Source organism: Conger conger, chromosome 1, assembly GCF_963514075.1.
Source record: "Conger conger chromosome 1, fConCon1.1, whole genome shotgun sequence".
NCBI classification, from domain to species: domain Eukaryota; kingdom Metazoa; phylum Chordata; class Actinopteri; order Anguilliformes; family Congridae; genus Conger; species Conger conger.
Genome location: NC_083760.1, coordinates 72444773 through 72471838, shown reverse-complemented (window position 1 = coordinate 72471838; position 27066 = coordinate 72444773). Strand labels below are relative to the sequence as shown.

General features: G+C 40.2%; 1 protein-coding gene across 6 annotated transcripts; it reads left to right on the top strand.

Annotated features, from left to right (window-relative positions):
• Window positions 1-4821: 4821 nt before the first annotated feature.
• Window positions 4822-26529, top strand: rgl2 (ral guanine nucleotide dissociation stimulator-like 2). 6 transcript variants are annotated; one of them, XM_061251967.1, is made up of 21 exons: window positions 4822-5065; window positions 6705-6874; window positions 11058-11186; window positions 14515-14562; window positions 14748-14825; window positions 15746-15912; window positions 16284-16340; window positions 16680-16873; window positions 17268-17377; window positions 18108-18323; window positions 18707-18810; window positions 19253-19337; window positions 19820-19879; window positions 21180-21266; window positions 21367-21399; window positions 22341-22462; window positions 22665-22754; window positions 23137-23230; window positions 23457-23684; window positions 23946-24060; window positions 24369-26529. In XM_061251967.1, exons 4-21 carry the CDS (start codon window positions 14530-14532, stop codon window positions 24548-24550), a joined length of 2055 nt encoding a protein of 684 aa, XP_061107951.1. In that variant the 5' UTR covers window positions 4822-5065; window positions 6705-6874; window positions 11058-11186; window positions 14515-14529; the 3' UTR covers window positions 24551-26529. The 6 variants fall into 6 exon arrangements, with proteins under 6 accessions (XP_061107951.1, XP_061107928.1, XP_061107921.1 ...); XM_061251944.1 differs by lacking the exon at window positions 11058-11186 and adding an exon at window positions 5258-5343; XM_061251937.1 differs by lacking the exon at window positions 11058-11186 and having other exon boundaries at window positions 4822-4995.
• Window positions 26530-27066: the final 537 nt, after the last annotated feature.

The window sequence follows — 27066 nt, the reverse complement described above, 5'->3', positions numbered from 1 at the left end:
CGATCCCCCGCCCGGGCTGTGTCGAAGTGTCCCTGAGCAAGACACCTAACCCCCAAATGCTCCAGACGAGCTGCTCGGCGCCTTGCATGGCAGCCAATCGCTGTCGGTGTGTGAGTGTGTGTATGAATGGGTGAATGAGAAGCATCAATTGTACAGCGCTTTGGATAAAGGCGCTATATAAATCCCAACCATTTAGCTAAAGGGAGAACCGATAAGGGAACAAACTGCCTTGTTAGCTTCAGAAGAATCTCCTGAAGGCTCTGAGAGCTAATAGCTCTGCAGCGTTTTTGTCCGATTTATTTTTATGAATTGTGGATATGTGATGTGATGAGATGAGTCCAAAACCCTGTGGGTATATTGGGTATTTTAAAATAGCTATATTTCACAATTGTATTGTTATAAAATCAAAATAAGCTAAATAAACAGTGCAGGTCAATATGACAATGTGAACCATTGCTAATTAGGTACAGGGCAAGGGTGTCTTGGAGAAATTACATAAACACACAGCCCTCAATGGGGTTGTGTGTTTATGTATGCTTTACCAGCAACATTTTTGGTTGGATATTGTCAGGACTCAAATTAGGTTTGAATCAAGTCAGCTCTGGCACTCAGTTAGGCCTGGGTCAAAGAGCCTTCATTTTTAGAACATTATTCAAGTGCACAATTAAACTCTCATTGGGAAAATGTATAACTTGTTTTGTAAAAAATAATCTCTAAACCTATAGTTTACTCATAAGTTCCCACCAGGGAGGTAATGCCCCTCCCTTCCCCAAAGCCTGAGACCTTTAAACTGTATATTATTAGGTAACATGGTAATCTAGGTACCTTGCCTATTTAATTAATGTAAATGATAACTATAGATTAGATGGGGACACACAGTTCTATCTAAACTAGTTGGGGAGGAGGAACAGCTCCCAAACAGCAGTTTTGGATAAAGTGTGGGTGGGTGGGTGCATGTGACATAGGTTTTGGAGGGCTGAATCAACCGGTTCAAATGCTGGCTCAGAAACTATTATGATAGTGCATTATAATCTCTTCACAATTAAATTGTCTGCAATTCCTGAATTATGCTATGGCATGGACTGTACACAACTTGATTATAGCAATACACATGGCCTCAAAGGAAAAATAAAAGGTGATTAAACTGGTTTAGAGAATTCCTGTTACTAAAATGTAACTGTCCATTTTAAAAATTCACATTGTCCAGCTTGAAAGATTAATATAAATTTAAATGATACAGTGCATTCTGTAGGCTGAGTATGACCCAGTGTTTTTTGTTGTTTTGGCACTCCACTCCAGCACAATGAAACAATGAATATGTGGGCTGTAAATCAGCCTGATATGGATATGTAATTACCTTCACAAGTTGACAGTCTGAACTTTAACCTCATATTCATTGCTTAATTTCAAATCCAATGTTCTGGATTACAGTGCTAAAACTGTGTCAATGTCCAAATACAGGCTGCACAGTATTGTTTGTTGAACAAAACTGCTTCGCTGGAAACTCATTCTATTTTAAATTCGGAACATGCTATTTTCATGAAGCACATATTTTCAGGTAGGTTTAAGATAGCTCTCCCGAGGAGAATGATGTCTTTGAAATGAGTAAAGAAATAGCAAGGCCAAAAACAAGCTCTTAAAATGTCCCAATGTGGAAACAGCCATATGTACAGAGTCATTATGCAACAGCTGTCCAGTAGATGGTGCTCAAATTTAATTTAATCTTACATTGCACATACTCCCAACATGTTTGCCGAAAACAGAAAACAGATTTTGTAACAAAGATAAGAACTTGGTGGCACTTGACCTTTTACTTTTTTGTGAATTCTGGAAATAGTCCAACCTATTAATTTAATGAATTAACACATTTCATCAGTAACTGCAAATGGGTTGTGAGATTTGTTGAATTTTAAATATTTTGTGTAAACAACACACATTTTTGCTCCTTGTTAAAAACATGTCTTGCCATATTTGTTGCCAAACGTATAACAGAAGGGTTAATGACACTACTATTTGCCAGGTGCTATCAATGGCAGCTTTCAGAATTCCAGTATCTCGGAAAAGGGTATACTGATGGTATAAGATGGCGTTTTATGCTTTCTTGTTCTTTGCTTTTATCTGGAAATGTAACATTTTTCTTATGTACAAGGAGGAGATCTGTTTTATTTATTCAACAATAATGCCAACCATACATTTTAGTATGTAATGGAAGTATGTCAAATGCATGGTTTTTCATGTGATGTTTGTACCTAGTTTCAAAGTGAACACATTCAGTGGTTCTATTCAGCTTGTTTTCATCTTTCTGCAGTGTGGATTTCAAAGCATGTTGTCTTGGAATGTATTATTCTCGTCAATCATCTATCCTATCCAAAGATGAAGGCACATCTACTGTTGTGCAGACAAAACCTGTTCTTTAAGAGGGCTGATTTATCATGGAAATCTATGATTATGACAAGAGGTTTTACAGACATCAGAGATTAAAATGAGAACTTATGCAATGCATAATTTGTTTTGTTGGATATAAAGTTGATTCAGGATTCAGATGTTGGGACCACTGTGAAAGAAACTGGATTTTAATATTTTTGGTCTTGTATTTATGTTTGGAAATAATGTATTATTGTCACTATATTCAGCATAGATCAGCATTTTACAAAAAAAAAATCTTGCCTTTCAGCTGTATGTGATGAGGCAAAGAATATTGTATTATGAATTGATATTGAATGTACTCATATTTTCGTGTGGCAATAAAATGAAGAAGAGCGAAATTAAAATTTAGGCCATTTACTTAAAGTTGTCCACTGATTATTACTGTGCAGTTCTGCAAGAGTCCTTCACTTTGAGATCCTATGCACTCAGGCAAGGAATGGAGGGCATGTGAACCTGCATGACCTCACTGGATCATATGTTCGCTCTAAAAATGTTTTCACCAAGATCTTTGGTGACAGGTGTGTATTCAGGAGAGCTGTCAGTTTTTACCTGCTGCAGACAGAAACTGTCCACCATGAAATCGAAAGTCATGTTAAACAGTTATTCAAGTGTTCATTGTTTTGAGGAATGCATACTTTATAAAAAAAAAACTGATATTAATTAATTTCTCACTGTTGTAATTTGCATATGGTAACGAGCCCATAAATAGCATTGGCAGGAGTTGTAGGCTGACCTTTTACTTTATCTTTCTCTAAAAGTTGAATAAACAGCATAAGGAAATGCATAATTGGCTGTTGGATACTTTATCACTAACCTGATCATAGTTGTGTTTCCTGTGGTGACCTTAATCTTTACACTGGCTATAATCTGCTTAAAATTGCTCTCTTACATTCTTGTTGAAAGTGGAGTGACTATTGGGAGGTGTGCTTAATAAATTGTACGGGGCGGCCTGTAGCGTAGTGGTTAAGGTAAATGGCTGGGACATGCAAGGTCGGTGGTTCTAATCCCAGTGTAGCCACAATAAGATCCTCATAGCTGTTGGGCCCTTGAGCAAGGCCCTTAACCCTGCATTGCTCCAGGGGATGATTGTCTCCTGCTTAGTCTAAATCAACTGTACGTCGCTCTGGATAAGAGCGTCTGCCAAATGCCATTAATGTAATGTATGGGTGTATATAAACCTAGTGGTTTGCAATTACCTTGTTGGTATTTCAATATGTAGGCCCATCTTCAAAACACTGATACGGATTGCATTACCATGTTTTGTCTATCAGATCAGAAGCACACTTGCCACAATACACTCATAGCCTAAAGGTACAATAGGTACAAAGATTTCTGTCTTAAAACATTGTTACAAGACCATTGTCAAAGGCTCACTGACATGATGACTCACCCTCTGCCTGTGTTTATAGTCCTTAAATTCTGGTTTCACAATATACAGTTGATGGCCTGACACTCTGTACCAAAACATTGTATAGCTGTACAATAATTCAAGCTCATTGGTTTTAATTGCCACAGCCAATGGCATTTCAACATCAGCGCGTTTACAGAGAAGGAGGAGGGATGTTGTGGTTTGAAGGTGTTTGTTGCTGCTATTCCTCTCTTGACCGTTAGAAGTCCAAAATTACCTATTGTACCTCTAATGTAGGATATAGTTTGCTGCGCGATTGTGATGATATGACAGTGAACCTATTTCAATGGACATTAAGTTTATTTTCTGGAAAATGTAGGGGATAACTAAACCAGTGTTTATGCTCTCAAACGTTGCTATTAGCTACCCATATGTGTCTGCTACTAATACTAGTCATTTAGACATCTACTACAATATCACAGAATGTGTGAGTTAATGTCAAATAAAAACAGTTCTACTGTTACAACCTCCGCCTCTACTGGGTTGAGTTTTATAGCTGGAGATATATAAGAAGAACAGAACATTTTAAATCAGACCCTCACTATGAAATGTACACAATAATTTAAATAAATAAAAATTCTGAATAGGCCAAAAGTACGTCATGTTCAATACAACTAATTAAAAATAAAGACTTTTATTGTTAAAGATGAAATATAAAACGGCCTCTAATATCGTTAACATTTTGTAACATAAAATCTGTTTTACCAATAACTTCTTCTGTGGGCTCAAAATTGAATATGGGTATGAACAATAGTGATACCATTACCAAACTCAAATTGGTCAAATTGATGGTGTTACAACAAACCCAATGTTTAACCATCCCCGGTCTCCCCTACACTGCACACATGGAAGAATAATGTTGTTAAGATAACGCAACCAGCCCCGGTTCATTACAGGACGGTTGTTCCTCTCGCTCCCACTTAGTATGACGACTGTGTTAATAAACACGCTGAGTACACAACTTATCCAGGAACTGCCCCGCCAGAGCAAGGGAGTGAGCGTACTGTGGACGACACGTACTGCAATCAGACGATAAGGTCTGACAGGCGACCAGAAGGAGACGAAGAGATAGGGAGATGGTTACAGACCCCGGCGAGGAGAGGCCAACGAGAATGGATGGAAATGACATGTTTGCAGTCTACATATATTAAACAAAAACTGTGAGTTCTGCAACTCGCTAACTGTAATTTTTGGAAACGCCAAATCTTCACAGGACCGGGCATTCACTGAGTGAGTGTAGCCTACTTTGTGAATAGAGAACTGCTGCCAAATTACCGCCAAACTGAAATATTCGCTATGATTTCTGTAACTGTGTTGTTTGTGCCTTTCCTTGCTTGGCTACCGGTACTTTATATTCCTTTCAATAATTGTAATGTCATATGACATTGAAAAAAATGCTTGCTGTTTGATGTGTTTTCGCAGGTTTCTAACAAGGAATTATTTTCAACCGCTTCGAGCGCCCGCTTCTACGCCATAGCATGTAGCACCACCCATCGGTTGAGTCGTTGGTACAGTAGAAAGGGGACATTATATTCATTATATTCATTTGGGTGTGACATAACAGGCTACTGTATGACACTGTTATTATATTTTTTGCCTTGGTTATTGGCAGCCATTTTGAGAACGTTATTTAAAACTGAAAGCAAGAAAATGCAGGAGTTTATTATCGCGTTTCAAGTGTTGAGGACTTCTAACTAGCGGTTACCAAGCCCCACTGTACTGTCTGTAGGCTACAGTAGAGTTAATTATTTTCACCAGTGGCATGTGTACAAACCCAATAAAGTAGCCTACAGAAGGACATAAGTCATGTTAAAACATATGGCAATTCATTTCTATAATTGCAGCATGTAGCCATCGGCAAAACGTAAAATTAAAAGTTTACCAGAAACAACGAACTAATAATCTAGTCGTGAACGGAAAGTATGTCTGCTTGCTACAGACATAATTTATTTCGTAAAACGCGATGCTCTTTAACGATAGGCTGCAAAGTTGTCAGAATGTCATGAATAGGCCTTCTTATCTTTTCTCCCTCTTCCTCTATTTTATTCCCTCTATTTTGAGAGGCATTTTTTTTTCATACAGTATGGCAATCCAAACACAGAGGTAAGGGAAAGGGAAGGAGGAGCTTAGATGCAAAATTTGATGGCCTAGCGACATGTAAATCAAATAAACAAAGTGACTGCACTGCATCAAAGAAGTGGCAACTGTTCTACTTTAAATATTTCTACATCTCTGATCTTTTCACTTTTTTGCTCAAGCATTTTGTTCTATAATGTATTGGATACATATCCTTTACCCATGCTTTTTTGCATAATCCGATAATATATTCTCTGGAACTACAGGTGTATTAGTTTACATAAAATACATTACGTTGCGTACATTACAGTCACTGAACAGATGCTCTTATCCAGAGCATTGTTCAGTAGTAAAGATGGCAAATTATAGCATGAAAACAGAAGAATGAGTATTTATTTGTCACCAATGACTGATTATTTCCTTATAATAATAATAATCCAGGCACAGTGCATTAATGTTTTCTGAAGAGAATTGTAATACTACCAACATATTTTTGCAATGCCAGCACAATACTGTACCTTTATTCCTGTGGCTCATTCTCTTAGTTCCTGGATAATTCTTCACTCACACTTCTCTTATCTGATTATAAGATAGCAACTGCATATGAGAATGACCACATCAGATAACATATCTCATAACATATCAGTTACTGAGTTTTAATTTAACATTAAACTCCAAAGTGTAATATTATATGTTAACAGATTAGGCCTTTCATAATTATAATTAAATGTCAATGTCACAGTCTCAGCAGGTAGCCTATAACCCCCACTCCACCTCCTTTTTTGTGTTATAGTGGTTGGCACCATGCTTCCTCGCAGTATGCGTACCACTGTTATGGACCTGCCAGGGGTGGGGCCAAGGGATGTGCCCCTGATTGGCTATCGGCCTTTGCAGCCTGAGACTGACAACTCCAGTGGTGAACCCGGGAAACAAGCAGACAACAGGCAGTTGGATGCGCAACAGGTTAGACTCATTCTATGGTATCTTGGTAGCTAATATTCGAGGATAGTTGAATTTGGACAGGTGGCAATTTTTTCCATTATTTTGCCAAAGTGTTCTTGTTGTGTGTTAATCATAACTGTCAGACCAGCTAAGCAGGACATTCTACTTTGTGTTTTGTGGAATATGGAAATGAAGCTGCATTATAGAGTGATCAACCAGGGTTCAAAGTCCCCTCCTCCACATATACATATATTATATCTCAGGAATCAAGTTGAATTGTTATAACCACCATTTTCATTTATGAAATTGGAAAAAATGGTTACGTTTATATGCAGATTCCACTGGGTAACATGTGTGTTTGTCCCATAAACAGTTAGCCTTCAGCCATAAACAGCCACCAGTATCTTATAGGCTACAGAAGCAGCAACAGGGAGATCAGTGCTCTGTGGGGTACTATTGCATGATAATCCATCCATTGTTTGAGGAGGATCTTTTATCCAAATCTTTTTATCAGGCACACAGTGACTCATTCATTTTGCAGAGACAAAACAGAAGGTTCAGCACAAGGTTGTTCAGTTCTTACATCATTAGGCCAGGTTCCGTTTGCCTTCCAACAAACATTAATTCATTTTTGTGTTCTCTCATTTGGCACCAGTTAGGGTAAGTGTTTTGTAGGTGTTTGTTAGGCTAGCTATTTTATTTTGATCCTTTGGTAGCAGGGCCTCAGTGGCTTGGGTAAACAGCAGATTCAGTTGGCTGGTTTCCCTGGGACCCAAGCCATTTCTTAATAGAGAGACCTTGGAGACTCCCCATCAATGAGCTACTGTACCTATGTTGGTCTGTATATAGCATTTATTTTTATGCTACATTGCTATACAGTATATGGACATGTGCCATACCAAAATACTCTGTTCATATCATGCATACACTTGTAGAATCCTTACTCAGAAATGGAGGTTGCAGGTATGTGACACATACTGTAGGTGACCACAACAGTATCACTATCGCAAAAGCAGAAGGAACTAAGACAGGCCTTCTCTCAATGATTTGTCAATTTTGAGAATTTCAGCAAAAGCATTAACTGCCATATTGTGGAAAGTACACACATTTTCCTGTGTTGGAAATGTTGGAACTGTGCAATATTTCATATACATTTGAATGAAATTGGTAATCAGGTAGTGATGAATGCATAGTGAAAGGCTTCTTGTACAGTGCTGCATATGTCAGCTTACTCAATGTTCATGCTTAGTTGCAAACTGAAACAGAAGTGTTGTGCTGGTGTTCAGAGGCAGCCTGAGCTTCCACAAAGTTCATGCCCCCTGGTTTAAATGGCACAGTGGAACAATGAACAGTGTGTTATTGGCCAGTTCTCAGCGGGTGTGTTCTTTTACATTAAAAGACATGTAAAAGATAAAAGAAAGCCAGGCCGTGGTTTTCAACTCATAACCATTGGGTTGAGCGCACAGCTGCCACCGCTATTCTAAACTGCTGCTGTTCAGGGTTTATGGTCCCTGTTCACTTCCACAACACTTCGGCTTCATTTAGTACCTAGACTCCAGAAACTCCAGAGGCTATAAAAAGAAGTCACACTGACACAGACAGTTATTTCTGTGGTAACTTCCCTCCACTGTATGTCATGTGACTACCTCGCAACTGAGTGGTAAATTATGCAGTAATGACTGCTGTATAATTCACTGGTTCTCAGAAGAACTGGGTTACTCAGATGACACAGCCCAGCCCAGGGAAGGTTCAGTGAGATGTATCTGTACCTAGCAGCGTAGTGCGGCCATGACAGAGTGATGAGGACGCTTCTAAGCACAGGGACAGACCTGAATTGTGCTGTTGTCAGACCACACAATGCACCCCCTCCCCGCCAGTTCTTCAGTTTTCAACAGAGTATGTTTCCCAGGTCAGGTTGAGCAGTGTTGCCCGAGAACCAGTTCTGCAGCAGAAGTCATAATTGCATTTAAAGGGCACTAAGTCAGGACCAGGCCCTAAAAACATCTGATTTAACATACAGCATTTCTAATTACAGTTTCCCTGGTTTTTTGTCTAACCAAACAACCTAAATACTTTAAAATTGCATCTGTTGTGAGATAGCAAAATGTATCAAAGCATACACTGCAAATGTCAATTTGTAATTTAAAAATGACAGCCAATGGTAGTGCCATTATATTTTATCTTCTAGTATCTTTACTCATTGAGAACTTTATTAGACTAATTTTTATTACTTCTTCTGCAGCTATAAGCTATCCACTTAAGAGGTTTGATGCGTTGTGTGTTCAGAGATGTTCTTCTACATACTACTGTTGTAATGTGTGGTTGCGTTATGGTCACGTTCCTGTCAGTTTCGACCAGTCTGGACCTTCTCTACTGACCTCTCTCATAACAAGGCATTTTTGCGCGCACTGGATTTATTTGGTTTTTCTGCTAACTCTACAGACAGTTGTGCATGAAAAACCCAGGAGATCAGCAGTTTCTGAGATACTCAAACCACCCTGTCAGGCACCAACAATCATTCCTTTTTCAAAGTCACTTAGATCACATTTCTTCCCCATTCTGACATTTGGTCTGAACAGCTGAACCTTTTTATTAACAAGCTGGTGTACAGGTCTACCTAATAATTTGCTCTCTGAGTATATGTCTCAATACCTAAAATAACCTGGACGTACCATTCAGCATTCAGCCGAACATAACATTTAGTATTCAGCTAGAGATTAATTTAGTAATTAAAAGTGGACCAGTACCCCAACCTGTGGGTTCTTCCAAAAGCTGTGCTTGAGACTGTGGTCGACTCGGTAGGCACTCAGCAGTCACATATTTTAAAGAACTGTGGCTATGGCTTGGATTCATTATCTCTTAACATTGACTTAGACAAATAAATGCAAGGGGCCTTTTTTTTCTTCACAAGACCAGTTTCACAAGTTGAAGTTGATTGCTGAAGAGAAAAATAAACATTTTTAGTCAGAGTAAATGGTAAAAGTAGTTTGAACCAAGGCCTGAGTTAGAGCCTTGCATTGCAACTAAGTGGCCCCTTTATGGAAAACTTGCATTTCATGCTAGGACTGCAAGATATGGATCTTCATGTCACAGGGAACATGTGATTCATACGATAATTCAAATGATTCGTTCAAAAATAAAATGAATACCCACATAAAACCCTAATTTATTTGATGCGTTTACTTAATAGAATTATTTTGAAAAAAAAGTCTTGCTGTGCCGCCTCACAGCAAGGAGGTCCTGGGTTCGAATCCCCGTCGGCTGGGGCCTCTGTGCGTAGTTTGCATGTTCTCCCCGTGTCTGCGTGGGTTTCCTCCGGGTACTCCGGTTTCCTCCCACAGTCCAAAGACATGCAGGTTAGGCTGATTGGAGAGTCTAAATTGCCCGTAGGTATGAGTGTGTGAGTGAATGGTGTGTGTGTGCCCTGCGATGGACTGGCGACCTGTCCAGGGTGTATTCCTGCCTTTCGCCCAATGTATGCTGGGATAGGCTCCGGCCCCCCTGCGACCCTGTTCAGGATAAGCGGGTTCAGATAATGGATGGATGGATGGATGGAATGAATCCCCTTCCATGAAAAAATTTGTGAGAGTAGGTGCCAGTCTCCTTGACTCCTTATGTCTTCAGTTCAGTAGCAGTGAGTCTTGTGTATCACTGCTGAGCTTATTCCATCCAGTGCATGCTGTAGCTGCCATCAAAACACCAAATAGCTTCTCTGTTGTTATAGGCATCGCTTTTTATTAGCTCTTTGTGAGGCGCTCACAGCCAGGTCCTTTATAAATGGCACTATTTTAAATCTTAAATACAATGTAATTGATTGGTTATGTCTGAAACTCATTCATGTGTCCTGTGCACAAGCAATTGTATGAGATAACAAGGATGCAGGCGTGATGAATGAGCAGTCGTTTTCAGAACAAGGCTCTAAAAGCATGTTTTATTAATCAGTTGCATGTATATACAGTATTTGTCAGTGCTTCATTCTCCTGTATCATACAAAGAAAATGATTTCAAATAATTACAAACAGAGAGAGAGATGGGGAAGTTAGCCTACTCATAGTCTATGGAGGAAAGCGTGAGAAAAGAAGCAGGAAGATGTTGGAAGGAAGAGGTGGGGAGGACAGAAAAGGCCCTGAGAACAATAGATTTCTTTAAATAAGTCTCCTTAGGCTGTGTTTGTGACTTCAAAATGCATTGTTTGTTTAAGCAGACATGATGGAGGTAGCAGAGTGCCTAACTGAATCTGCGCTGAACATCTCACTCAGTTCAACCTTAAACACAGCAAACTACAGAAACCTGGGGATGGCGTTGGAGTACAGGCTTGGAGAGGGAATGGGGGGTAGGTTCCGAATGAAAGAGAGATTCTTCAGCTTGCTCCATGCTGTCACTGCTCTTGGTCCACACTATTGCTGTGTGTTTCCCTGAGGGTGGACAGAGGAGGAAATGCAGCTGCCAGCAGCGTGTCCTGTTTCCCGTGTTTGTCTTTGCCCATTATGCACTTCCTGTTCAAGGGGGAAAAAAACAGAAATGGAAAGAGGCGAGGAGAGAGTCACAGAGCGACAGAGCTTTTCTTACACAAAGAAAGGACTGAAAATAGAACAAAGATGCAGTATTGAGTCTGGACAGAAAGGATAGGGAAAGAAAAACTAAAGGAGAAAGAAATAAAAAGGAGATAAAAATGGTGGCACTGAAGGCCAGACTGTGGAGGAAAGGGAGCGGCTCTCAAAGTCACATACAAAGATGGAAGAAAGATAGGAAGCCATTCTGTGGCAGTGTTGTTCATGCCCTGTGGTCAGACCGACCTCAGAATGGTCCGGGTTTAATCTCCAGCTGGGCAGTATCAAAGGCTTTTAAACGGGTCCCCACTGCCTCAGCATTAGAGATCAGTCAGGCTAAAGGCCTGTGATAGGTTGCTTCCCTGTCAAGGTGCTGTGCTTCACTGACAGCCTGCTTTATGCCACAGAAAACAGGATAAACCAACCCTGTGAGCAATAAACTACTGAAGCCTCAAGTTCTCCTCTCAGAACGAGGAATGAACACAGCATCATTTATAATTTATATATGACCTGGTTTCAACATTAGTGCTTGGGTATTAGATATTCACAGAAACAGTTTCAGTAATTTTATTTTTATTTTTATTTCATTTAATTAAATGCAAGAATTGTATTTGTTGTGGCCCTGAGTTAAGAACATAGAACCATGAAGGGAGTTTAATTTGTTATTGATGTTCGAAGATGAAGTTTGATATGAGCTGAAATTAAAGCTGGCAGTGACAATGGAGTAGTGACCCAAGTTGAAATGTTTGTAGCTGTAGTGTTTGACAAACACATCTTGGACAAACTTGTCTTCTCATTGTAAGTTGCTCTGCATAAGAACGCCTGCCAAATTGTTGTAATGTAATGCAATGTAACAGGTAACCCAACCATCCATAAAAATTCAGCACAACGGAAAACATCTTACTTAGTAAACATGTATCAACTTGCCTTTGTGATTAGTGCCTACAATAGACATTGTGGAGTTCCTCATACATTTGTTCCCTGTCTGTTTAAATTAATCCCTGCTAAAGTGTGTGGTGGTATCTGTGCTGCATAGTTTTGTGTTTCTAAGTGGATTGAAAGAAGTGAAATGGTTTGAAATTGATCCACTACAGAGTCACCACAATATCTCTCTGCCATTCTCCACTCTCTCTGTCTGCTGCAGCCGCTCTGTCAAACAGGTTTGTCAGTATAGGAGGAATAAAGAGCTATAAGCAGGGGGCGGGAGAGAGAGAAAGGGATTTGACACGGAGCACCACGCAGCCAGTAGCGACAGGCTGTGTGAGGTGTGTGCGGTGTGGGTGTGCCACCGTGACGTTCAAACAGAAGGGGGGGGGGGGGTGGCCTAGCGACGGCTTCAGGTGTGTTCGCTTGTGAGAGAGAGAGAAAGAGGAAGACAAACAAAGGCGAAACGGTGGCAAAACAGACGATCACGCATCAGACACAAGGCCACAGGAGAGAAAAAACATTTCAAAGAGCCAGATGAAAGAGAGTGTGGAAGACAGCCTTTTCTCCCAGATCGTGAAGATTTCCAGGAAGCTCGCCACGCTCGGCCCGTCTGAACTTGTTAAGTCCAAGGTAACTCCTTGTTTTGCTGCCGAATGTCGATGCAGGTGCAGTGCGGGTCAGGAGGTAGAGAGGGCCACAGTGGTGTACTGTATGAACAGTTGGAGTGGAACAATGTGGAACAGGACAGTCACAGGGCTAGGCCTCGCTGCCACTTCAGGCACTTGGATTTCAGGCACTTCAGGCCTGGATTTCTCGGGAAAACATGGATATTGAGGGGTAGGAATTTATGTTTTGTTTCAGATTTCTTTAAAAACAACATCTAAGTCAGTGGTAGTCATGGATCAAATAAGGCCACCCCCATGGCACATGAATAATAGAGTGATCCTAATGAAACCTCTGCAGGGACAGTAACATGGCTTAATGTATCACAGCTGCCACCACATGCATGGGAGCAATAGAGATTAACAGGCAGTGGCACCTTCAGATTGATGCATGCAGAAATTATAGGAGATGTCATGACAAGGTTGTGTTTATGACAGAGAAAATGGGTAGTTCTCTGACTGTACTGTAGCTCTCCAAAACAGTGATTTAAGATGTGATTGGTGGGTGAGGTCATGTTTCATCATTACATTTTCTTTCAGGATGGAAGCCTACAGTATCTACTGTATATTGAGCACTAACAAGCAGATCTGTCCAAATGCATTTCAGGGGATATCTATTCAATCTGTCTGTGAAGAGAACACGTATAGGTCAGCTAAGAAAATCAATAGTTAATTTGTGATGGAAAGAAATTTTGTCTACCTTACATTGCTAAAAATTGTAATACCATAATAAGTTGAAAGAGGTTGTTACTTTAAATGTATAGATTTTCCTGCAATTGCTCTGCATATAGGTTGAATAGAATGCTATGTAAAATATTTTAGTATTTTGCCTGTCACAAGGTAGCTTGTTTCTAGAAGCAAGGCCACCGGGTCTGTTTCAGTGTAATGGTAAAAGGAGATGACTGCTGGTGTAAGGTGTATCAGTGACTGGACACAGTGACCATGACCTAGATTAGCAGGTCGCTAAACTGTGCCTCACAGGGTACTCTCTTCTTTAGTTCAAAAGCTACTTTACTCTTATCTGAATAACAGTTTGTGTGGTTAACCTCTAATGATAAGGATGAGAAGAATAATAAGAAGAAAGTAGTTTGAATTTTGAATGTAATAACCTCTAGAATCAATCCCAGTTCCCCAACCAAAATAGTAAATGGTAAATGGTTGGCATTTATATAGCGCCTTTATCCAAAGCGCTGTACAATTGATGCTTCTCATTCACCCATTCATACACACACTCACACACCAACAGCGATTGGCTGCCATGCAAGGCGCCAACCAGCTCGTCAGGACCATTTGGGGGTTAGGTGTCTTGCTCAGGGACACTTCGACACAGCCCAGGCGGGGGATCGAACCGGCAACCCTCCGACTGCCAGACGACTGCTCTTACTGCCTGAGCCATGTCGCCCGCCCGCCGTGAATAGTGTTGCTCTCCATTAACTCTTGGTTCTAATGGGTTTGATCAGCAGCAGATCAGCTGTGGTACTGCCTACTCATTGCTTCAGTATGTGGTATCTGTGTTGTCCAGGTGGATTCTTCACCAATGAAGACAACATGGTACTGCCCACTGGACATGGTAAGCCAAACCAAATAAACTTAGAGACAGAGAACTGTAGGTGCACAGCAATACAGTGCAGTAAAACTGACTGACTGACTTGAAAATGTGCGGGTGAACAATTAATTACTACAACTCTGTATGTTAATACATGTTTTGTAAATCTTCTCCCATTGTTCACATGTTTTTATCTCTTCCTCACACAGTCATCAGTGTCAGAAAAGCAGGAGGATGGGGTGATCTACACAGTCAAACAGCAGAATGTCTCCCCCACCTGTCCAGCGGTGAGACTGCACATTTTTGTTTTTGTTATTGTTGCTCAGCAACACTATCTAATTTAGTCATGCAAAAAATAAGCAAAGAATGGTTTTAGGTAGTAGTCTGTAAAAATGGAATTTTAATTTGATTAATAGTAACGCCCAAAGCGACAGTTGATTAGACTAAGTAGGGGACGATCCCCCTGGAGCAATGTGGGGTTAAGGACCTTGCTGTGCGGAAAGCTGTGTGAATCTTATCGTGGCAAACACCGGAGCTTGAACCACCAACCTTTCCGGGTCCCAGTCATGTACCTTAGCCACGAGGGTACAGGCTGCCCCTGTAATGTGCGATTAATGTGTGCTGTTGCTAGGTTAATGAGCACTGGCACATTGCATACCGCATGTGAATCTGTTTTGGAATCAGCTGCCTGTGGATTGTGGGTCAACAGCTGTGTGCAGGTCCCTGTTGGAACATATTATAGCTGCTGATAGATTAGCCCGGAGGAAGTAAATGCCACTGTATTCAAAAAACTGTGCTCACAATTATTAAATCTCTCTCTCTCTGTGGAGTCAGACTATAGCCCACTTCTCTTCTCTCGCTTAGCACAGGTTATTAGCCTGCTGAAGAGTTTGTATCAAGTTTCATTCAAGGTTTTTAGTTTTGGCCCCAGGTTCACGGCATTGAGGAAGTGTATACAGACATTGATTCATTTTGTATTGCTCTGTGAAACATTTTTTGTTTTCTTTGTCTTTGCTGTAGTTATGTGTTGTGTTTTGTGTTGTCTGCTTGGTTTCTTTTCTTTCTTTTTTTTCAATTTTGGCTGTTCTGCATTTAATAGCCCGTGATACTTAGTTACAATGTGTTAGTGTCACAATAAAACAAAAAAACTCTCACCCTCTCTCTCTATCGCCCCCCTCTCTCTCTCCCTCTCCCTCTCCCTCTCCAGCCAATGACCTCGCGTTCTCAGTGCGTGAAAGCAGGGACTGAAGAGAAGCTGGTCCGTCACCTCCTGCACTCCTTCTCCATGGGGGACTCCTCTTATGTCTCTATATTCCTCTCCACCTACCGTTCCTTCACCTCCACACAGAGAGTGCTGGATATTCTCACTGACAGGTAGAGAGAGAGACTTTATATGCCACTTTCTGCAGAAGAGTGTATGATTTTTGTGTATGTATGTCCGTTACCATGAACCTGTCCTCTCAGGGAATGCAATAACATAGGGCCTACATCAGTCTACTGCAATATCCCTATGCGGTTATCCCTAACTCTCAGCTTCAAAAGTAAATAAGCTTGTTCCGAAACGATTATATCGTAATGAGTTCGCTGCTTACTGAAATGAGATAAATGTGATGTATTGATGCCATATGAACACTGATGTGAGTTTGGCTAGGTCACACTGAGTCTGTAGCTGAATGGAGACAGGCACAGGCACTGGTATATTGCTGTCTGTATATTGCTGTCTGTATTACGTCTGTCTTGTGCAGACTGGAGCATCCACCCGGGGAGAACAGACAGAGCCAGAGCAGACTGGCCTTCAACATGTGAGTTGTAGCCAATATACTATACCACATGATATCGCTCCATCGTCACGCTGTCATGCCATTATCACTGTTTTTTAGTTGTTGTTGTTGTTGTTGTTGCTATCATTATAGTTGAATGAGGTGCCCTTGATAGGAAGGAGCATGGTTTATACCGTAGAAAGGAACAGGACAAAGATGCCTGCATATATTTAGTTAGAATACAACACTGAGGAATCAAAATGAACAACACTGCTGCTTCTGTGTTGTGTGTTTATGTGCAGGCATGTGCATTTGTGTGTATGAGTGTGTGTGTGTGTGTGCGTGTGTGCGCGATAGCCCTCAACTGCTTCACTCTTACAGGGCAGTGTGTTCAGTCTTCAGCGCATGGCTGGCTGAGTATCCCGAGGACTTCCGCTCCCTCTCAGATCCAGCCCCCATCCTCCGTCTCGTCCCCCTCCTCCCCACAGACTCCTCTGGGTCAGAGGTCAAAGGTCGGTTACTGCAAATCGCTGAAGAACTGAGTGAGAAGACACTGCTGTGTGACTCTCCTACAGGTAACAGTCACCGTTCTGTTCTTAGTTTTCCTTCAGTCTCTATTCTGATCTTCTGATATCTATGGCAATTATGCTCCCTTAAGTAATTTTCACATTGCACTCTGTCCTTGACTTGCTGATGCATCTGGGTGAAGCTACTCATTTGAAAGCTTTCATATGATCCACATTTGCAAATAAAGTGATTGTGTTCAGCTGAAGTACAGGTGCACAGCAGTATCTGCAACTCTAGAGCTCTATTACCCAGCACCCTTTGTTTTGTTTGTTATTGCTGTGATCTGACAGCCTTGATGTAGGCAGTTTTCCCAGAAAGCTTCCTAAAATAGCGAGACAGACCTTGATGTGTACCTAAGCGATGGCTAGGATCGATGTCACACTGCGTGATGGGTTTTTGCAGATAGCATCACCTCTGTGTTCACGCCCACTGACCCTGCCAAGTTTGATGCCACCAACATTCTGGGCTTTCCTGGTCAGATGATTGCCGAGCAGCTGACCATGATAGAGACGGTGAGTCAGAGATCCAGACTGATAGCCATGGGGCTGCACTTTCACTGTACAGCACTGCGTGGCCCATACCTGCTTCTGCATGTTCTGACAGAGACGGACACTTTTTTGACAGCTTGGTAAACAAATGGATTTATTTTACCAATTGAACCTTCTCCAGTGCTGTTTTTTTGCTCTAAATACATGTTCAGTATTTCAATATTTGAAATAACAGGCAATACAATAAGAAAGAGCATATTTCACATTTCATGTATGTTCATACCTACGGACACTGGCTAGATATGATTTAGCCGGATTACATTAACATCTGGCATTAATAGGCATCTCCACTGTCCGCATTGAGATGTGATCATGATCCGGTCACTTCCTGCTCAAACAACAGCATGTCCTCCCTAGTGCAGAAATCCCCTGAACAACTTGTAGGCTAACGTTACTGTGTTATTATTGCAATAAAAAAGTATCCGATGAAAGATAATGGTGGTCATCCATGAAGCTATGTGAACACGTATTTCTAATGACGTGGTTATTGCATGTGTATTGAAAACGCATTTGCATTTACACTTGTGTTTAATGTGGTCACAGTGCGGTCACAATGCATCCCTGACTACCTCTGGAGGCGGTTTGGGCGATTGGAACACAATTTCTCCTGAATGCACCTTACATAACCTGAAATACATGTTGGAGGGGGCCTGAGTCTCCCCGCCCTCTATCTAACCTTCCCTCTCTCTGTCAGGAGCTCTTTGTGCGTCTGGTTCCCTACCACTGCCTGGGCTCTCTGTGGTCCCAGCGGGATAAGAAGGGGAGAGAGGGGCTCTGCTGGTCCGTCCGGGCTACGGTGCGGCAGTTTAACCGGCTGGCCAACGCCGTGACGGCCTCCTGCCTGTGGAACACGGGCCTGCGGACCCAACAGAGGGCCCGGCTCTTGGAGAAGTGGATCCGTGTTGCAGAGGTGAGGGTGGAGTTGTCCTGTTTAACTTCCCTCTACAGGACCTGACGAAGCATGTAAGCCTGTGTGCGGCAGCTGCACAATATCGCTATTTTCATGCATGTGTTGCCCCTGTTCTCCTACACCTTTTTTATCCACACAAATTCTCTCTCCCTCCATCTGTCTCTTGACGCACATGACTCTTCACATAATGGTGATCATCCTAAATTTTTTGTTTGTGTCTGCCTTCTACAAATGGTCAAAATACATTAATAAAAGTAATCTCATGTCCTCCTTTAAGATGTGTTGTTGTCAGTGACTGCTCAGTACTTGGCAAAAGTTCTGTGGCTTCCTTTGTCCTCATTTACTGTTAGTGAGAGCCTGTCTGCAATGTTGATTATTGACAGGAGTGTCGTGCCAGGAAGAACTTCTCTTCGCTATACGCCATTGTGTCTGCCCTGCAGAGCAACCCCCTTCACCGGCTGAGAAGCACCTGGGCAGAGACAGACAGGTCAGCCAATGGAGTAACAGACATAGCTGGTTCGCACATGTGCATGGCAGGATTTAAAGATGCAATGAAACATGAAATAAAAAATGTAAAACATTTCACAGGAACAAAATATTTTAAAAGCCAAGTTTTTCAAGTACAGTTTTACACTATAAAATAATATAACCAAGAAGTAACATATGCTAGTTCAAATATGCTTGATTTGTCATTTTAATGCCACTGTCAGTTTTCCTTCTTGTGTGTGGTTTTTTTTTTATTGTTTGAAAGTTCAATAGTTTGAATAATAGACATTGAACAGAGTTGTTCAGTGTCTATTATTCAAATGTATATTATGTGTCCATGTGAAAAGTATTAAAGGATGAAATATATTTCCCATTTTGTGCGGTGTGGCAGCCTAAATCCATTGAAAAGTGTGCTTGGCGAAATTGTGGCTTGACATTGACAGGGAGGCCGTGAGAAGGTATGAGGAGCTGTCAGACATCTTTTCTGAGAAAGACAACTACTCCCATAGCCGCGAGCTGCTCAAAGAGGTGAGTCCCAATGACAAAAACACATTTCATTTATTCCTTTCAGTAAATTGCAGAGAGAAAATTACTTTGACATGACAAACAGCTACAGTAGCTGGCTGACTTCAATGGGTACAAGCTGGTCTTTATTTCATCAAGCAGCTTGCTATCCTTCATCTTTGACTTGGGATTATGTTGCTACCTCTGTCATATGAGGTGTGAAATGTTGCTAATAGGCTTACTGTGTGGTTCTGGGAGGCTGATTTGGAGCTAGTTTAGACCTGAGAGAACAATTTGAGGAAAAGATGGCAGGCTTTCTGAGTCCAACAACAATGCTATTGGCATAGGTTTATGTGAATGAATTCATGCATCCTAGGTTCCTTGTTTTTTATCTTACTGTCATACTCCTGCCATAATCCTGCAACAATGATAGATAATAGATAAGGGGTTGTCCTTGACATCATTCATCAATGACATGCTTTAAAAGTTTTATTTTGACATTTCAGGAGGGCACATCAAAATTTGCTAACTTGGACACTAAGATAAACCACGGAAGGCAAGTCGGGGTAAGAGGGCTCCCCTTCTATAACAGCCATTTCTGCTCGTTCACTTTTGGCTTCTTGGCTTCAATATGTAATTGGAGCTAGCAAACATACAGTTTGTAAACGTTGTGGGTTTAACAAGGCTTTTGTTTTCTACATATATTCTACATACCATGCCTTCAGAACAATTCAGGCCACTGACTTAGTCTGAAATTACATATCATTTACTTGCTTATATGGCTCTTGTTGGCTGATACTTGGGCCTGTGCCGGATACTCATTGATTTTATTTATTTATTTATTTATTTATTTGACAGGGACAAAACATATTGATCTACATCATTGTTCTGTGATGTAAATGTGGCAGATTCCCATCTGCTGTCCCTGGGAAGCCTGATGTTACACATTAATAACAACCAGACCAGACTAGAAGCCATAGTACAGCATTAAAAGCACATTACAACAGGCACATAGAGCTTGTAAGCAGGCATAAGCAACACAGAAGCAGGCACATGCAAAGGAACAATGGCGCACATAAGGCAAGCATATACAGCAGAAAACAAGCACATGCAGAATGCATAAAAAGCACAAAACTATGCATCACATGATGACATGCAAAGACTCCACATCACACATGCAGTTTGGTAGTGACAGGCATATATACACTCACCAAGCACTTTATTAGGTATTTATTAGATTTATTTTTTGGAGTTCTACTTCTGTAGCCTATCCACACAGTTATGATGTGTTGTGTGTTCAGAGATACTCTGCTGCATACCACTGTTGTAATGTGTGGTTATTTGCATTACTGTCACCTTCCTGTCAGCTTTGACTAGTCTGGCAATTCTCCCCTGACGTCTCATTAACAAGCCATTTCTGTTTGCAGAACTGCTGCTCACTGGATGAATTTTTTTAAATGCCATTCTTTGCAAACTCTACTGACTAGAGTGTGTGAAACATTAACTGAAGCTCCTGACTCGTATTTACAGGATTGTATGCATTGTGCTGCTGCCACACAATTGGCTGATTGGATAATCGCATGTATAAGTAGTAGTGTAATAAAGTAAAAATGTTCCTAATAAAGTGCTCGGTGTGTGTATATATAAAAATGTAAAGAGGCTGACAGCATTTAGATAAACACAAATACATACATGAACATGTACTGTATGAGTAGTTGGTACATGGCATTGAGTGCATATCATAGCACTTCACATAAAGAAATGATCACATAGGACATTAAAACAATTAAAACATTACTTTTTATCTGATGTTTCAAGCAATCAGGATTGTGTTTTTTGCTAATTATGTCCTTGATTCTATTTAAGTCTGTGGTTCAGGGTACTGTCCCCTACTTGGGCATGTTTCTCACAGACCTCACCATGCTGGACGCAGCAGTTAAAGACCGACTGGAGGTAAGATACTTACCTGTCTATAGAAACTGTCCAGTTGCACACAGCTATATGAAACAAAGTTGAAATAAGGAGTATTAACACAACTTCTTCTGAATTTCAGAATGGCTATGTCAACTTTGACAAACGAAGACGGGTAAGTATCGAAATCATAACCAAAGATGCACAGCAACATTTTACTTGTTAAATCCATTCTAACATGTTATATGGGTACAAATGGTCTGCTATTCTTAAAGGTACTCGATTTTACACTATTAAAGGTACAATAGGTAGGATTTTTGTGTTAAAACATTGTTGCAAGACCATTGTAAATCCCTTCCTATCACTGAAAAAGGCTCACTGACATGTTGACTTGCCCTCTGCCTGTGTTTATAGTCCTTACATTTGGGTTTCAAAATATACAGTTGATGGCCCAAAACATTGTATAACTGTACAATTGTACAACTGTATAATTCAAGCTCATTGGTTGAAAATTGGTTCCAATTGCCACAGCCAATGGCGTTTCAACGTCAGTGCATTTACAGAGAAGGGGGAGGGATAAACAGTCTTGTGGTTTGAAGGTGTTTGTTACTGCTATTCCTCTCTTGACCAAAATGTCCAAAATGACCTATTGTACCTTTAAGGCTAAGAACAGGGGTAGAAGGATATGTATTAATCCTCCAAACATTCACAGCAATGTAAATGTGCTGTAGGTCTGTACACTGCAGTGCTCCCTTGAGCATTTCAATTAAGTGATTAATCTGCATTCTCATTAGGGGTGGTATGGGTTGTTTTTATGATAATGTTGCATCTGTCAGTGTGTGCCAATGCAGTGTTAATGTGCTTGAGTGTAACTTATTAATCAATCCAGCATTGACATCCTTATTTAGTCAATCAATGTGTGCCTGCTATATTACCCTCTCGTTCTCTCAGTTCATTGTTTCTATACACAGTGCTCCACAAGAAAGTGTATAGAGTGCATTATCTAGTTTGTCAAGTTTATGTACAATAATAATTGGGACAGATTGAATGAATTTTTATTCCAGAATGAGCTAAAACAAAATTGTGGTGTGTATTAACGCTTTCTGTTATTTTCAGGAATTTGAAGTTTTAGCTCAAATAAAACTCCTGCAGTCCTCTTGTAAAAATTGCTCTTTCATCCGTGATGAGGCTTTTCTACAGTGGTACCATAGTGTGCCCACTTTGAGTGAGGAGGAGAGGTAAGTATTACAGTTTAGTGTGTGGTTGTTATTATTGCTACTCTTGTTAGAACTTGGGCATGTACTAAATCACATAGTATGAATAGCCCAGCATGTTCAGTTATCAAAAATATTTGAATGTGAATAATTGAATAATATGAAATGGCTTTACTAGAAGTTGAACATTACTGATATAACTTCAATGGTGTGCCAATTGTTACAGCTACAGACTATCCAATCAGATTGAAGGGCTGTCTGAATCAAGCCTTACTCGTGGCTTGAATCCTACAGTTGTAATCACGAGCTGCCCAGAGTAAGTATGTTCAGAGGATCTCCACTCCCATTGATGTTGATTACGGCTAAAATATTTTTTGTCATATTTTAGCCATTTTGTATATAAATATATATTATTGAAATACTATTCATCACAACTTAGAGGTCCCATAAAACATATTTTTGTCCTGGAAGGTTTTTGCAAAGTAGTAGGCGGAAGTGTGGGAAATGACAAAATATTCCACTTCCCTGTAAAAACATAGCTTGAACTGGAACATTTTGCTCAATGTTGTACAGAACCCTGTGCTAGCTAGCACTGCCTTTGATGGGACTCTATCTCTGTTAATTTTTGACAGAATTCTGGCTCAAAATCCTCAAGTTATTATACTGCCATTTAATTTCCTCACCTCTGTCTCTCTCAGCATTCTCCCATCAGAGACCAGCCCTGCCTTTGAGAATGAAGGGCTTTTTGAACTTCCTTCACCTGTCAATCACCTGCTTTCTAAACTTGCCAAGGTAATATCTTGATTATTAATACCTGTTTTCATTTTTGGCATTGATGTATTACAGATATCCTTCCTCTGTGGAATAAATACTGTTATTTTCTTGCAATAAATACAAAAGTTTGATTATTACTGTAAATGTATCAGAAAAGCCAGTGTTGTTGTTATAGTTTTGGTGTCGGGAATGATTTGTTGTCTAATGAAGCCTGTCTAATGAAGCATCATTGCTGTTATTTCAGCACATGAAATCACCCTCGGTTTCCTGTCTCGATGTGGATTCCTCCCCATCATCCACTGATCAAACCCCTTCCACATTGACCCCGTCCACCAACGTCGTCAAATCACATCGTCGCTCTGTTTCCTGTGGCAACACTCCAGCCAAAAACAGCCAAGGGGCTGGGCCTGATATGCGAATCATCAGGATACGAATGGACATTGAAGATGGAAATTTATATCGCAGTATACTGGTATCAACCAACATTGATGACATGCATTAGCTGAAACATAAAATACATCTCATTTTTATCTAATAGTTAAGTTTCTCAAGTAAAAATGATCCAAGATAATATGAGTATTATGTTATGTCTACAAGTAAGCAATATTGTGGCATCCATAAAATCTCCATCTTTGTTCTATCAAAGCACAGCATGTAGACTTAATATCATGGACATTTTTTATTCAAGCTGTAGTCAGACTGCTGACATACACATTGTTGTCTGCCAAATAAGGTGACAAGCAATGACAAGACTCCGTCTATAATCAGCGCTGCCTTGGTAAAGCACAACCAGGACCCCAAAGAAGCCTGCCGATATGAGCTGATCCAACTGTTGCCTGATGGAAAAGGTTGGAGTGTTTTCTTATCTTTATTATTTTTACCCATCTTCAAATTTGAACCACAAAAATGGCTCCTGTCCCACAAAAAAGCCAATGAGATTGGATTTGTTTCCTGTTACATCACCAATAGAAAGATACAATGATGTGACAAATTTAACGATCGCAGTAAAAACACAGGTTGAAACCTTCGTCTTACTGATCAATGTGATGTGTTAAAATGGCAATAAGTTATTGTAACATAAATACTATAGGAACATAGGTTATATGTTATAAGCCCAGTAATAACCTTAATTATCAATCTTTTTATCATCTGTCAGAGCTGACAATACCGGCCACAGGAAATGTATTCTACGCTATGACATCCTCCAGTGTGGACTTCGAGTTGAGAAGGCAGGGAATGACCACACCTCTTGGCTCTCATTCGTTCAGTAGTGAGACCAGTGCCACCTTCCCACGAATCAAAGCAAAGGGACGGAGACTGGTCAGGACACTCTTTTGACATCATCTGTCTTTTGTAACCCCAATTAAACACCAAGCATCACTGCAAATCGCACAGCTTCTAAAGGAGGTTCTGGCAGAACTTTGAAGCAATGCAGTCTTCCTCTCCTGTTCATCTAAACTGATTTTTGCTGTGTTTTGAGAGTTCCTGGTGATTGAAATGTCTCCTTCAGCTCATCACTCAATTCGTGAAGGGCTGATTAACATGTGTTACTTCTGTCAGATGTGACACCAACAAAGACCATAAATGATTCCTTTCCATAATGGAGTCAGGTAAATGACCCAAGAATGTAAACACTCCCTGTGGGAAAAAAAAAGTATTCACTGGTCTATGTGTGCTGGTTTTATGTGCTGCACTGACCTAAATACAGTCATGGATGAATGCAAAACTTTGGCACACCCAAAAGAAATCACACACCGGCCTGTATAGATGGCAGGTGGTCCTGGAGTTCTGTTTCTCAGGGAACATTATATTCATATAAGATGTGAGTAATTTTTTCCCCCACAAATAAGATCAGTAGTAAAGTTGAGCCTAAGGTACCCGAATCTGGGCTTCTGGGCACAAATCTCAGGTGAGACACTGGCATTGTGCACTTGAGAAAGGTACTTCAGCGATTACCTTAATATAAAATTTGTAAGCATTGAATACAGGTTGTAAATTCATAAAAGTATATTTAAAAAATGGTTTTAAGTCTGTGCAGCTTAAACCACAACCTCATCATACCAAGTAATCACAATTTCTAAGTCTTAATTTGTGATTGAGATAAAGAGAAATGGCATCATCTGCTAGGTGATATTTTTCATTTGTGGGTGAGTCAGTCAGTCAGTGTCTTGAGATTGTAGGAAATGCAGGGAATGTCACACAACTGACAAAGTGCTGAGTATGACTTGCATTGTGATATTGAGTTATATGTTCTCTTGACAGACTTGGAAAATGTATTCCAAAGACAAGCATTTTATTTTTATAACACTGTAATACACTAGGATTGTTTGTTTGATATTTATGTAATTATATTGTATATATAAGATTATTGAACTGTGCAGGTGACATGCAAAATCAGTTTACATTTCTTAAAGAGCAGTCTGTCAGGAATGTGGATCAAATCATTTGGATGACATTGATATTTCCATTCATAGCACTGTTATAATACTGTTACTGTATTTTCAAAGGTTTATCTTTGAGCCACTGTGATTGGTAGATTGTGATATGGGTGATTAACATTGTAATGCAGTGTACTACAGTGCAGACCATGTCCAAGAAAACAAACTGGATAGATTCTGAAAGTGTGTCACCTTGGACGAAATAGCCATGTCAAAGTTGCCATCATTTATGGCATGGCTGCCAGTATGTTATTGCATGGACATATTTTTGACACAGCCCAAATAAGTAAATGATTATGTACTAGGTGGTCTGTACATATCAAGTATTCAAAAGATTACAGGACATATTGATAACCACAAGTCAGTACATTTAAGCAGCCAATATATATTTTTTAATTCCAAGTGGTCATAGAAAAGTACAATATATTAATTCTGGCAAAATGCATGAAAACATTTCACACAGTCTAATTCTATAGGACTGAATCAGCTTTATAATAGAGCCTACCAGTGGTTCCATAGACACTATTTCATGTCCATTGATTTGTGGGTTAGGAAATAAATTCAGTTTTACATTTAAAAGTATCATAAATTATTAAAATATATTTTTTTATTTGGCAGTATCATAGCAGTATGTACCAGATGAGCTCTTGTGAACCTTGATTCCTCTGACAGTGCTGATGAAGTTTCTGTATTCTTGAAACTGAGGCATGAAAATGGAAGTATAGGTGATAGGAGTCATCTTCTGGAAGGTAGACAGGCGTATCAACCAGCTGTTTCAAGTGCCTTGCTGTCAGATGGGCTTACCTCATTGTGCTTTGAAATTTACAGACTTCTTTAAGTTGTTTATGTTGTCTTATACTATGTGTGTGTGTGTGGGGGGGGGGGGGAGAGAGTGTCACAGCTTTATAATGGATATTTCTGCATTTAATGTTTTAATCCCTTGTCATTTAATAAATTAAATGTTTCTGTTTTTGCTTTGAGTTTTGTGAGATGATTTAAAAGTTGCATGACAGGGATCACCTGTACTTTTATTAAATAATGGCACATACAATCTGTTTCTCTTTAAACAGACAACTGAACTGGATGTCCAATATTGTTGCAGACTGGAATTCAACAGAGATATTAAATTTTCTGGAGATAGAACATACACTCAGTGAGCACCTTAGGTATTTATTAGACTTATTTTTTAGACCTATCCACTTAGAGCTGCGTTGTGTGTTCAGAGATGCTCTTATGCATACCACTGTTGTAATGTGTAGTTATTTGCGTTACCGTCATTTTCCTGTCAGCTTTGACCAGTCTGGCCATTCTCCTCTGACGTCTCTCATTAACAAGGCATTTCTGTCTGCAGAACTCCTGTTTACTGGATTTGTTTTTTTTTTGCACCATTTCTTGCAAACTCAAGACTAGTCCATC